Source organism: Myotis myotis, unplaced genomic scaffold (assembly GCF_014108235.1).
Source record: "Myotis myotis isolate mMyoMyo1 unplaced genomic scaffold, mMyoMyo1.p scaffold_m19_p_2, whole genome shotgun sequence".
NCBI classification, from domain to species: Eukaryota; Metazoa; Chordata; class Mammalia; order Chiroptera; family Vespertilionidae; genus Myotis; species Myotis myotis.
In genome coordinates, this window is record NW_023416324.1 from 47570278 (window position 1) to 47584920 (window position 14643).

The following is a 14643-nucleotide window of genomic DNA, read 5'->3' on the forward strand; positions in this document are numbered from 1 at the left end:
CTTAGAAAGTAAAGCTGTCTGCTTTCCAAATTCCAAAAAGTAACACACTCCCACATCTTACCATACTAACCAGGCCCTTTGGTTTCTTTAGAACGGGAAGGGATAAAGGATCATTGATTATGGGTATATAATTTTGATTTGGAACCTTTCACAAACAAATCATATCGAGTGGCCAGAAGCAGTTTATGAATTAACCAAATCAACTTTGTTATACCCACCCTGTTGGAGGGTGAAAAGCCCAACACCCATAAAACTATTTCACCTGACAGGAGGTGTTTTTCAACAATAAGTAGTTTAAACAACTTTCTATTAGACCGTAAGGTGTCTAGTTTGGTTTTTGAAATGGGAAAGTCACACACTTTTAAATATAGTTGAAATTGTCAATCAATTATAAATTGAACTTAATGAACTATGCAGGAGCGAGGATTAATAAACCAATGTGCTTTGAATTTGTTCAAGTCTGATATTTCTGTATATAAAGATTTAGCATATAACAGCTATCATGAGACGTGAAAAAGGATTTTCCCCAGAAATAAAAATATTAAAACTAAGTTAAAATATGTAAAGTCATTAGTATTCCACATAGCATAAATTTTGACAATCAGAGTTTACATGTCCCAGTTGACCATATGTGTAAATGCAAAGCAGGTACTAAAACGGATATTATGTCCAATATTTAAAACCGGTCTGTAACTGGGGGAACATCTAAATCCTTAATTAAAAAACACAAATGAAGTGAAAGCTTTAAACTGGTACACATGTTCACACCTATATTTCAAGTTTGGAAATGCATATTTGCAAGCAGCAATACAAAATATCCATGAAGTAATGCATAATCTCTGAAAATTATGAAAACATCCCTGCTACCAATACATTTCTAAATACAAAACTGACTACCATATTTGTTACTTCTGTGTAGCGAGAGAAGTTCATTTTCAAAACAGATAAAATTCAGTCTGTAGGTGTGAATGGTATGAATGACAGTCTTTTTTTTTTCTTTTCTTTTTTTTTTTTTAATTTCTTAGACGGTTGGGATCCTTAAGCATGCAAAACCTCAGAGAAGTAGGGTCCACAAAGGAACCAGGGTTATCTTATGGCATCCAGTTAAGCCAGAGCTGGGAATGCCTCTGGGTCATCTACATCAGGAGCAGAAGCACTTGACTGAAAAAGAAACAAACCAAAATTAATAATGCTCAAACCCTGAAAATAAATTGCCAGTGTCTACATGTAGACAAGAACTCTAAAATACCTTGAAGTTAAAATACTAATTAAATACTCAAATGTGTCAAACCTTTTAAAGGCAAAATTATGGATCAGACTAGGTTCACAAATATTTGCAATGAGTCTTGCCCTAAATTTCTATCAAGATCTAGGAAAATTCCCTAGTAATAGCCTGGGTTATTTTATTTTTCTAATACTCATACAAGTGGATTCACATGGGATATGTGTGGAAATTCTTACTTTGTTAAGCATTTCTGTATTTTCTCCAATTGCTAAATAATAATGGCAGTAATGTGAAAGCAAACCGATTACAATTATTTAAGCAGCACATTCATCAATGTTAGAATGGGACCAAACTGCCAAATGCTATTTATAACGTACAAATAACAAAACAAAACAAAAGAGTATTGAAAAGGTCCACATACATAACATTGGCTTGAAAAACACCTGATATGAGGGGAAGAAACAGAAACAAAATATCACTACACTGGTACTGGTGACCATAAAATCTGTAATATTTAAATTGCCACTATAATCAAACACTGGCAGACCCAATCAAGCAAATGGGTCCTCCAATTTGTGTATCAGTTGTTCAAAATTCAGGACATTATGATTGCATCCTAGATAGACAATAAGAGACAATGAACTAACTAAAAGGTTTTCTCAAATAATTTAGTTTAATAATACCTAAACATTAAAAGCTTGAACTATGACATCAGACAGATCAGAGCTCAAATCTATCAATTACTAGGGCTTATATCAAAATATTTCATAAGAACTTGTTTTGTGTAGTACACTATATGCAAGGCATTGAACATGACAAAAATTAGGACAAAAATGAATCCCACCTCTTACGTAACAGTCTAGTTAAAAAAAAAAAAAAGAAAGAACTAAAAAGGTGTTCACTAGACCATCATCTAGTGAGTTTCACACAATAAACAATAGACACAAAGGTTATGTTAAACTGAGACCTAAAAAACCAGTGAAGGCAAAGGATATAGGTTGGCATTTCAGGTAGGCCCTGTCAAAGGCCAAGAGTTAACTTGGTTCCCTGTACTGAATTCCTCTTCTGTAAAATGAGGATGTCAACATAGTAACATGAATCAAATGACGCAGCACATAAAATGCCTAGCATAGCACCATGACCAGCACCTAATTAAGTGCTCAATAAAGTGTGGTAATTTAATTCTACTGGCACCACTATTTAGTCATTTAAACACTTTAAAAAATATATAACCAAAAATGTAGTTTCTTTAAAAAAAAATTCTTTTTTTTTACTTACTGATTTTAGAGAAGAGGAAGAGGGACGAATGGTGAGGGAGAGAAACAGATAAACACTGACTTGTTGTCCTACTTATTTATGCCATTCATTGGTTGATACTTGTATATGCCCTGACTGGGGACTGAACCCAAAACCTTGACATATTAGGACAACACTCTAATCAAGTACCCAGCCAGGGTCTACCTTTTTTCCTTCCAATATGTCCCCCAAAGGACTTTAAGCAGTGATTTACCAAAAGAGGTCCTTGAATTACTTAAAAGAACAAAATAAATCTTTAAAACTTACCTTGTCAGTCCTGCTGCCTCGGTTTGGCCGTCCTCCACGCCCACGGCCACCTCGTCCTCCCCTGCCACCACGTCCTGGGCGGCCAAGGTCTCCAAAATTGATCTCCAGCTGAGACGTGATATCATTTGCTGGCTTCCGGAAATGATGGTCCATAACCGAATCTTCAGCGTGAGCCTGAAAATTTAAGTAAAAGCCACTGGATGATTACTAAGAAAGTAATGCTGCAAATTTTGGAATGAGCTTTCTTCTGGGCCTAGCAGTTGATCATCAACCTATGAACCAGGAGGTCAAGGTTTCATTCCTGGCCAGTCAGGGCACATGCCCAGGTTGCAGCCTTGATCCCCCGTGGAGGAGGCAGCCGATTAATGATTTTCTCTCATCGCTGATATTTCTATCTCTATCTCCCTCTCTGAATTCAATAAAAGTATTATTTAAAAAAATTACAGGTGATATTGGCAAGTCTCAATTAAAGGTATCTAATCACAACCACTCAAGTGAGTGGGCCTCATCTCAAACCTAATGAATCATAATCTTTACCAGTACATTTAAAAGATGCCTTCAGATTAGGATTCCCATCAAGGAACCCCTGATAAAGACATGGATAGCATGTAAGGCTTCTATTATTAACACTAAATCTATAAGTTCTAAAGAAAACTTTATATTCTTCCAACCACAGATTAAGAAATTGTGTACAGACTTTTGTTCATACACTTTCATATGTTCTTTCATATAAACAGGAGAGCTACAGATTCAAGTGAATCACAACTTTACATAAGGGAACCTTGCAAAGCTGAACCCAAGTAAAACTACGCCTTAAACATATTAAAGGAACCATCTTAAAAATGAAAATGTCATGTTTGTGAAATCCAGATCCTTTGTATTTATGTAATAAGCTACATGACCAGGTCTGCAAAAACAACAACAAAACAAACAAAAAATATATTACAAGTGTCAATAACTACCCTTAAAGTACAAATAAATGTTATATTTGTATCCATGCTTTCATCCCTTTAATCATATAATACCAAATTAAGTGTCAGACCAACCTAAAGGCAATAGAAGTCTTTGTAAAGAAGCCTGAGAAGTAAGTCCAAAAAATTGCTAGCAAATTGAAGTCCATTATATATACTGTCTAACTTTTAAATGTTTGATATTGCAAAGCAATATCAATCTATTAAAGAGAAGCTTTTACAATTTTCTAGAGCACAGAAACAAAAAAAGTCCAAGTTGATATACTACTGAAACAATCTAAAAGGTTTTACTACAATATAAAGTCTGAATGTTGAGGGCATATCCCTAAACTTTGAGTAACTAGTAGGATAAATTGGCAAAGCATATGAATGTGTCTTAATAGTGAAAATGTATTAGTTTGTTATTCATAACCAATTTCACATTTTATAGTTTCAAAAATATCTAATCATATACATCACCTTGTATAATTATTTCTGAAAAGCACACTGGAAAATAATACTTAAAACTATGATACCTAACCTGGTCTATAAAATACATGAAGAGGATTCAGGATATTATTGCCTCACCTATAAAATTATATCATAATTTTGTATGTGTTTTGTTCTGGAGAAAAGTTCTATCAGGACCTCATAACAGTTACAAATAATTGTCTCAAAGGTGCCCAATAAATCTTTCTCATATTAACCTAAGTAGTTTAATAATTAGTTCAACAATCTCCCCAAGGAGAATTTTCAAAGTTCTTTAATCTGAAATCCTATTTGTTTTACCCAGATATACAACTATATCTGCAAGAACTATGAAAAAATAACCACATGTTCTGTTTTTCTGTATGACTTGACACTTAACAATGTCCTCATTTATACTATTTTTATAGACTCAGTTTTTAAAAAATACCTCTAAATCTAGAAAAATATTTAAAACTTTTCAACCTTTTTCATTTCAAAATGTTTCCAAGTTTGCTTCACAACTATTTTTTAAAGAAATTAAAATGTATTAAGATCTTATTGCATCTTTTTATTACAGGTTGGCTTCATAACATTTTAACTTTATGACTAAAATATCATACTTACACAAGCTCTAAAAGGATGTAGCAATGGGACATTCCTCTAAGAATGTTCCCCAAGGCTTAAGCAGAAGATGCCAAAGTAAAAGCCACCAACATATCTTTCTCATTAGTTTCCATGTTTTGTAAGTAAAGGAAACCTATAGATTAATTTTCTGGTCTTTACATCATTCCTCAATAAAGAAGGGTAGTACCATTTATTGAAGAGTCCTGACCATTAAATATGGCATACGCAATTTCAAGTATTAAATACTGTATAAAGGCACTCATTTTATTGTAGGTTAAGCCACATGAAAATGCCAATCTTTCAACCTAATACAAGTCCTTGAATTTAGGCATGATTTTTAAAACTCTGAAAAGACCGACTGTATTTATGAAATATAGTAATTGTAAGATATATATTGACTAACAGCTTTTGGGGATGGGGACTACCAGATTGAATATAACAATAAATAAAAGGACTAAATTTCTTAAAATATGCAGTTTATTTGGTAATGCAGTTTATTTTCCTTTTTGAACAATTTACCTAACCCAATGACACTATGCAAAGCTTTTCTTTTTTATAAAGATTATAAACAAAAATTATGTGTTGAATTGTCAAGACACACCTAAAAGTTTTCCAATACCATAAAAACTAATTTTACCTCTTCACTCTTTGACTTATGAAGAACAAATCCCTTCTTCCACTGACCATCAGCACCTTCATTTGGTTTTCGTATATTAAATTCTACTTTTGCCCGGTCCTTATTTTGAATAGCCTTCCACTCATCCAAAGTCATTTCTTTTGGACCCTCTTCCTTTACTTCTTCAACTTCGTTTTCCCTGTGAAAAGATGTTTAAGTTTTATACCTACTAGGTGGCTGACAAAAATTTGTATTACTTATAAGAAGTTAAATCTTGGTAAATCAATCTTTTAGGGAAAATTATCCAAGGGTGGAAGGATCATAATTTTTGTAACCCAATGGCTAACATTAATTTGGTAGACACCAGGTATTCAACGCTTGTTGTATTAGTGAAAGTATGGATAAGTAAGAAAAACACAATTCATCTTCATAAACTTTTAAATGCTCATCTATCAGTAATACAACCTGGAATTGGCTTTACCAAACATAAAGAGAAACATCAACTGGTTGCCTCCCATACACACCCCAATTGAGATTGAACCTGTGACCTAGGTATGTACCCTGACCAAAAATCAAACCCGCTACCTCCTTGGTGCATGGGATGATGCTCCAACCAAGCCTCCCCCCGCCGGGGCTAAAATACACATTTCGTAAAATAACACTACTTTCTCTTAAAACTGTACCGTTACAGAATTAAAATATTTGGCCTAACTTCTCCTAAAACATTTTTTTAATTTCCCACAATACATAACTCATGTTATCATCTAGAATGCCTGTGAACCACACTTCACATTCTAGAATATAAAAAGAACTGTTCCTCTATCCTTTATTTTAGGATAACGATGGCAAAACAAAAGAATCTTTAAAACCCAGGTTTATACAAATCCTAGATTCTATATATGCCAATTTTCAAACCAACCTGAGTGTGGGCGGGAGACTGAGGTTTCACTAGAAATGACTCTCCACAAAACACACTGGTTTCAATACTTAATAGTAAATTAGTTATTTCTAAATGTAATTCTTAGATTATAACTATTATATGAGTTTCCATTTTTGCAGAAAGAAAGCCTAGAAATCCATTATTTTAATCTAATATCAATTTCCAATTGTCACCAAACAAGTTGTTTGCTATTCTGGAAGCTCTGCTTTTTTCCAAAGATAGCAGATGATCAAGTTAGCCTCAGAGCTCAAATATCTCTCTCTTCTATGCTACTCTGTACTGTTTGACTAATCCTACCTTAAAATTTCAAGTTTACATTGAATTGATGAGATCTGGATATAAGGTCCAGCTGTCAGTTTACAGATGAGAAAGCTAAGAAAAAAAACTCCTAGTTACTCCTAAGTTGTGACAGAGCCAAGAATGTAATGTAACTCAGCACATTTTGTCACATGGAACCATGACACCTACCTTCAAAGATTATTGTAAGGATCAAGTGAGACAAAACAAATGCTCTGGAAACTATATATAAGGGAGTCAAAGTCAGCCAAGCACTGCTTTATAAATTTGTATTTCCATACACAAGATATAATACTATGTTCATATTCTCTCCACTCTGGAGACTGTTCTTAATACCATCATCATAATCATTAGACCAAATACCCTCAATTTCATTCCTGGGTCCTGAATTAAAGATCTGCTTCCAATACCCTATCAATAATGCATGATTTCCTTCTGGTAGACATTTATAATCTTTGCAGGTCACACTTACGGTGACTTAAATATGGACTCTTTATTAAAGGAAGAACGGTTGTATTGAGCATTGTGAAGTACTCAATATTACATGAGGCTCATTTATGCATCCACAATTTCATTGTTTACCAAATAAATTATTCTATATAGTTTCATATAAATGAATTTATCTAAGTTCAACACATCATTTAACACCATGTATTTTTTCTGTCTCCAATAATAGCAAATGTATTATTCCAATAAACCCATGGAATATGATACCCTAATCATTAGTAATAGTTCACTGTAAGAGCAATTCTTCCTTAAGAAAAAGCAAAGTTTAGAAAAGCATCTCCTCCGATTGATTTGAATATGCCCCAGTTAAGATTTAGACCTAAGTAATCTATAATGCAAGACTTTAAACCACAATACCATAAGAAATGACTGGCATATAATTTCTGCTTTGATTGATGGAAACTAGAGAAAGGCATTAAATTATTTCCACCAGCATAACTTGAAACTTTAAAACTCTCACCCTTGAATAAATAAAAACTTCAAAACCAGGTCTTCTACCTAAAAAGACTCTCACACAGACAATGAAAAAGATTAAGAAATCTAGTGAATAACATATTCTGGCATTTGCTCTCTTCATATATTTTAAAGCAAGTCAATAATGCTATGTTTCAAATCCAATGTTGATGGAAAATAAATTTCAAAGAGGTACAATTTTAAAGTCATGTTTCCTAGTTTTAAACTGTATCAAAATAAAACCTGCAGTTATAGATTCCAAAGTACTTTGAACTATGAGTTCTATATACAACTTCTCTTATTTCAACCATTTGGTCTAATTTTTAGTAACCCCCAATTTCAGATTCTAGTTCTCGTCTATTTGATGTCTCTGGACAGCTATCACTTGAATTATCCATTACTATTATCTCTATCAAGTAAGGTTAATTAGGTAAAATGCATAGCATCTTATTCTCTATTTTGAGGTTACAATAGTTAATTTTTGTGCTTGGGGCTTGCAGGTTTTACTATCTTCCCTTATTTTTTTTAAAACAGCAATGGTAGTTTTAAATAGAAATAACCATTTCCATTTTTCAAATCATTAGAGCCCAATATACCAATATATACATGTGTAAAACACTCCTCTATATAAACACTACTTGATTAATTGGGGTACCCTGAAAGTCTCTCCTGTTAAAAACCCATCAAGTAACAGAATTAAATCTATATGCTTTCTTAGTAAAAGTCCAAACTGATTTCAGTGACGGAGCATTACTACTATACATAAACCAACTTACTTATTTTCAGTGTCTGCAACTGGATGTTCTTCACCTTCTGGTGTTTCCTCAGTCACATTTGGTTGCTCCAAGTCACTGCAATTATAAGATATTTGTTTCTGAATGTATTTTGGGGACTCTCTAAGGAAAGAAAGAAAAAGAAAGGCATCTAGGTCCATTTACATGTAGCTGAAGGATTCATTATACAAAAATATTTTAAAATCCTCACATTCCCTGTGTCTTTTCCTACTAAATGTATACTCCAGTAGACCTTTAAGAGGAAATAATTTAAAAATGTATACTGATCCAAGTTATAGTATTTTACTCAAAAAGAAACAGGACGAAGTTAGTTTTAAAATAATGCCTCACTTGCTTTTCAAATTTTTCTAATAACCAGAAGGGTCAATAGCTACAAACTATTAAAGACATAGAAATAAGAATACCCAAACAACTTCAATGCAGGGTTTCAGAAAAAGCTATATATACATATGAAAAGAAAAACTGATATCACATATACTGAAATATGAAAAAATTGGTCACTTCATATAACTATAATCTAAACATATCCAACAAGAGGTTATCTTGTATGGAAGATATACAAGACATTTAGCTATAAGATAAGAGTTATTCCATTCTTGTCCCAGGGACAAATAATATTTAAGAGTTATGGACAAGCCTCTAGTAAGGTATAGGGTCAATTTTATTCAAATTATTTTAAAAAATCAGAATACCAACGTTAATTCATCTTTGACAGTTCCCCAGTTGTGAGATCCGCTACCTCCACGTTTGTCCTCGTGCTTCAGACCACTGTAATGTGAGAAAGAACTAACAAAACTGAGTTAACATAATACTCTTTAATTCTAGAAATTCAAAGTTTGTTTTATTAAAAAAAAGTAGACTCAAATATAATATAATAAAAACCAATATAAGACTTACGATCTATCACTTCCACTATGCCTATCAAATTCACGTTTGCCACGAGAGTCAAATCCATCTCCTCGGCCCATTCCGCGTCCACGTCCTCCTCGACCTCTTCCAAGACCACCACGGCCTCGGATAGGCCGGTCAATAATCGGTCTACAACAAATAAAGATTATATACATCCCAGGTTTTCAGAAAAAATAGGGAAATTCATTCAAAGACTCAAAATACAGGAATACGTTTCTTGGCTCATAAGCCAACAGTTATAAACACATGTTTTAGAAAATTCAAAACAGTCTATTTCTAATCACATAAAGGAAATAAAAACAACTAGGAAGCTACGCCCACAACAAGAACATTAATTTTACATTGTCTAAAACTCAGTAGTGCACATACTTTTTATTGTTGTTCATTTTACATAATAACCTAATAAAACTACTATTCATCAATACATTTAATAATTAAAATAAACAAATCTAACCTGCATAATGAATAATCTGCTTTGCTATAAACAATACAACTTTCCTGTTAACATCCCGGGATAGCAAGAAAAAGAAATTGTCTATCAATTCAACAAAATGTTTCACTACAAGGGATCTAAGGTTGAACACTAAAAACTGCTACTGAAATAACAATTCAGATGTTTCTTTGTAAAACTGATAAACATAACCAGCCACACTGCTACCTGGCAATTATTACCAATTTATAGCTTTGTGTTGAGACTCTATAAACTGACAAAACATGAAGAGGTTTGAAAAAAATCTTGCCTATCAACTGAAAATTCTCCTCCTTCACCCTTTTCTTCAAGTGGCTTTTCAAATCGTCTTTCACGAGGTGGTCGCCGTTCTGGTCTCCTATCAATTATTTTCCCTTCACCCTGAAGTTGTTGATCAGGTCTTCTTCCAACACGTCTTATTCCTAAAATGATAAATAACCAGCATAAGCAAATTATTTTTGCAACTCAAAAATTTTAGGCCTAGACTAAAAAAAAAAATGTTAATCTTCAGGTCCCCTAACTGGCACTTACTGCTGAAAAAGGCAAACACTGGGCATATCTAAAGTGGAACAAAGTACTTTAGAGAAACTCCTATTTTAAATAAACTTGTTTCAAACTTCTATCTAGTTTGCCAAGTCACTTTCACCCCCTAAAAGCATTCTCTGCAACTGACTTGGAAGTTACCTGGGTAGGTGGCCATTTCTCCACTCACTTTTTAAAATGCCAGTCTTACTTTAAAATTCTAAATTTAAATAAATTTTAGGCAAATGATACATTTTGGCTTTAAATACACCAACGATAACACCAGCAGCCATTCATAAATAACCAAGCAAATCCATACACATTCACATTCAACAGATAAGGACCCTAAAAAAAATTTTTTTTAAAGTAAAGGCCACACTTTTAGTTTACATAATCTGGAGGAGAAAAAAAACCTCAAGTGTAAAAAAAAAAAAAAAAAAAAAGACTGATAATTCTATGAAATTACAAAATTGAAAGGAAAACAACTAGCATCTAGAATTACATATCCAGTCTGAAATAGCTATTTAACCAGAAAAAAGTACCCCCTCTATTAGTTTTTACATGTTTTATACACACTACACCTGACAGAAAAACTGTTATGCAACCTCTAAAATACTCAATATTTTACTATTATGGATGGAGAACATTTCTTTTGGTTTGTTCTTACCAGTGCATTTACCCTGTTAGTATCTAATTCCAAGAGGCAACCAATATGCATTACTGGTGGCCTTAAGAATAAGTAGATTGATGGTTAAACTCAAGTCTGTAAAATTCAGGTATGCCATAATTCCCAAACCACAATTTCTGTCAAGGCCAAACAGCAGCCAAGGAACTGTTTTTTAACAAGATCTTAAGTTGATTTACCCTGGTTCTTTCTAAGAAAGTGGAACACAATTAAGATTCACCCAATTGTTCAGGTGCTTGTAAGTAGAGTAAAACAGTAAGTACCAAACTCTGATGAAATTTTAAAGTCCTTTCCACATAAACTCTCAGTGTAGGCACATTGTTAGATCTTACACCAAAGCATCTTAAATAAATTTCATCAGAGCTAAAGTGTATTGGGGTGGAGCTTGGAACCAGTCTTTATAATGATATCCAAGCCAAACACACCCAAATGAACAATGGCTTATTTCCCCACCCAATATTCAATATTAGGCTTACGGAATCTAAAAAACTTACCAAATATATTCAACCAATAGTCATCATTTAAAAATGCATGCTTCTCTTGATATATTTAGATGTACGTGCAAGCTCACTTGATTTTCACTAGATACCAGGCTTTTAATTAAAAACAAAAACATCACATTGGTCTATACTCAGTGATAGTCTGTAGTGTCAATTCTCAATTCTTCAAATGGAAAAAAGACTAGCTACAAAGCTAATTCTTATAATATGAACATTAAATATATATCTAGGGTAGTCTAGCACTATACCAGGACCTTTCTTCAAAAGCACAAACACAGGATCAGGCTAACTATCCTTCCCCAATGCCCACAACATCAACTGACAGCAGGATCTCAAAATGAGTTTTTTCATTCAACATTTTCCCTTTATTTATAAATGTTTTATGCAATTTAAAGTTAGGAGTGCTCTGAAATACTGATCTAAGGAAAATGTTGGTAGCTAATATGGGAGATTTCCCGAAGACCACTGAATTATAAATTTATGAAGCAATTCCCTACCTTTGTAACTTAAAATACTAGTTTCCAAGTAAGAGCTTATTTCAAAGGTGGGCTTTATGATCAAAACAACTGAGGGATTTCAAACATGCTTCATCCTTTGAACATTCAAAATGGGTGAACACACCTACCTTGCACATTTTAGATTTACGATTCAGACTCAATTTTTTCATGTGCTTTCTTGGGATTATTCTGATCAAAGAGGTAAAGATGAGCAGTTTAAATAATTACACAAGCTAAATTAAACGATTTATTCAGTTGTGCTACAGGTTGCTGTCTCAGCTGACAAAACGGGTATTTGGCTTACTCGGTGTACACATGCTTTCTAATACTCCAACTTGTGCTTCCCCCAACCCATAATTTTAGTACAGGAATTCTTTTGTTTTATTCACCACTTAGTTCTTTATGTCAAAACCTCACAGTTCTAGTTAAAACACACACACACACCCTAAACCAAAATATAATACACGTGTTTAAATTTAAAAAAAGAAAATTAGTTGAATGTTGAGGAAGAATCCAACTTAAAGCTCATGAGAAACAACTCCTTTCCGGAGCACGTGGCAGCAAAGCGAGGTTTCAACGTTGACTGTAGAAAACCAACCAAGATCCGGAGCCTGGCTATTTGCTGTGGATCCCGTATGCTTTTCCTGGCCCCCAACTGTTTTTGCTCTTCCCAGTCACCACGAAAGACAAACACGGAATGCGTGAGAACGCAACAGCCAAGCTCGGGCCGCTCGGGCGAAGCGTCCGGCGTGACCTGGAAGCAGCAACCGCCCGCCGCCAATGAGACGCCGAGCACGCTTCCCGCACGTGTGGAGGGAACGCTGCACCCGAGAGCTCCCCGCGGCCGCCGGGCGAGCGTGACAGCCCGTGCGCTCCTCTCACCACGCGGCCGGCGCGGAGCCGCCCCACCTGAAGCGCGGGGGTCGGGTAGCGGAGAAAGGGTCGCGACCCCCCGGGGCTCCCTGCAAGAGCCACTCTCCATTCAGAAGCCCCGCGTCTGCGTCATCGAATGCAGCCCAAAGCCTCCCCTTCCCAACAGCTTCACTCGCTGCAGCCACTTACCAAGTTTAAAATAGTGGAGGGTGTGTGTGTTGGGGGACGGGGGGCTGGTACAAGAAGGCGCATGGGGCACCTAAGACAGGTAGCTCACGCCGCAGTACCCGACCCCCAGCTTCTCACTCACGGGGGCCCCCCGCACCGTCGTGGGACAAGATGGCAGGACAGCAGCCCAAGCCAGGCAACCGCACCTCAGAGCAGCAGAGAGCGAGCTCTGGGCGGGAGGGAACCGGGGACCCCACGCTTCCCGAGAGCCTCAGGCCAACACCCGCCGGCGGGCGGGATCCAGCGGGAAGGCGACAGCCGCCAGGACCCCGAGCAGGCTGACGGCGGCTCGCCTCCGGGACCCGCGGCGGGAACCTTGCAGGAGGTGTTTTGAACTCGAGGCTACCACGCTCGCAGGACCGGGCTCTGGTCATGTGGGGGCAACGGGAGGAAATCGGACGCAGAACCTCCCGCGGACGCTCGGAGCCCGAGGAGCTGCCCCGCTCCTTCCCTCACGCCGGGTCTTCCCCACCTTCCACCACAGACTCACCTTCTTTCTTAAGCGCCACGGGCGGCTGCGTCTCCTCTTTCTTGTCAGCCACGCCGGGGTTGGACGGCAGCGGGTTCTTGCGTTCTTTCTGGGACTCTTTACGCAGCTGTTTGCCTGCCGCATTGGAGTTGTTCTGGGCTGCGGCCTGAGCTGCGCTCTTAGCCCCAGGGCCCCCAACACCGCCCCCGCCGGCTTCTTTTTTCTTGTTCTCTGCTGCCTTCAACACCTCGAAGGGGTCCGATTCGTCGTCAAATAACTGGTCGAATCGGTTGGTGACCACGCAGCCGAAGCCTTCCTGTAAATGCCCAGGCATGATGGTGGCTCGGCGGCGCGTTCCTCCACGGATTGCAGCGGGCCGCGCCGAGCCAGGAGCGCCTGCTTCAGCTCTTCCCACAAGATGGCCGGGCCGAGAGAGGGGGGCCGTCTTCTCTTCCGGTGCCAGGCACACATCCGGGAGCGGCCGGCGCCGCAGGGCACTATGGGGTATGTAGGCCAGAGTGGCTTTTACCGAGACGGCTCCCGACACCGGGACTACGATTCCCAGAATGCACAGCGCGACAACTCTTCGCGCGCGCCTGGGAGGCCGGACTTCAGGGAGGGAGTGGAGCTTGCGAGGTGAGGGAGGGGAAATGCGGCGATGGGCGGAGTCCTGCCACCTGCTCTCGCCACCCTTAAACTCTCGAGTCTCGAGCTGTGCCGAAAACAGGAAAACGTGTCGGCGTGTTTTGCTCCCGAAAGTATTCTGTCTTTGGTTTTACTCCCCTAGTCTCCGGCCCAAGGCGTTATAACTTTCTCCACCTCTCCGGGAGGGTCAAGGTGACTCGCAGATCTTACAACTGGAGACTCGCAAACTTCCGGGGCCGGGGGGCGGGGGGGGGGGGGGGGGGGGGCGGGATTGCGGCGGTGCCTCGCCGGCCTCACCCAGACAGGACCCGACCTGTTTCAGTTCAAGTCCCTTGCTGCACAGTTGCTGGAGTCGCCCTCCTGTATCCCTAACAATGAATCGACAGTGTGTTTAACGTGACGCCGAATA

The 14643-nt window shown here is 37.6% G+C and overlaps 1 protein-coding gene across 4 annotated transcripts; it reads right to left on the reverse strand.

The window, feature by feature from the left end:
• Positions 1 to 552: 552 nt before the first annotated feature.
• On the reverse strand, positions 553 to 14048 carry SERBP1 (SERPINE1 mRNA binding protein 1). Of its 4 annotated transcripts, none has more exons than XM_036349841.1 (8): positions 13611 to 14048; positions 10087 to 10237; positions 9335 to 9475; positions 9134 to 9205; positions 8420 to 8539; positions 5468 to 5645; positions 2789 to 2962; positions 553 to 1161 (listed from the first exon to the last, which is right to left on the reverse strand). In XM_036349841.1, exons 1-8 carry the CDS (start codon positions 13921 to 13923, stop codon positions 1105 to 1107), a joined length of 1206 nt encoding a protein of 401 aa, XP_036205734.1. In that variant the 5' UTR covers positions 13924 to 14048; the 3' UTR covers positions 553 to 1104. The 4 variants fall into 4 exon arrangements, with proteins under 4 accessions (XP_036205734.1, XP_036205733.1, XP_036205737.1 ...); XM_036349840.1 differs by having other exon boundaries at positions 9134 to 9223; positions 13611 to 14047; XM_036349844.1 differs by having other exon boundaries at positions 8420 to 8494; positions 13611 to 14046.
• Positions 14049 to 14643: the final 595 nt, after the last annotated feature.

Coding starts and splice junctions, on each gene's coding strand:
- SERBP1 (XM_036349840.1), bottom strand. CDS start 13,923: ATGCCTGGGCATTTACAGGAAGGCTTCGGCTGCGTGGTCACCAACCGA. Junction 9,476..10,086: donor GGAGAATTTTCAGTTGATAG/GCAAGATTTTTT, acceptor TATTTGTTGTAG/ACCGATTATTGACCGGCCTA. Junction 2,963..5,467: donor ATAAGTCAAAGAGTGAAGAG/GTAAAATTAGTT, acceptor TTAAATTTTCAG/GCTCACGCTGAAGATTCGGT.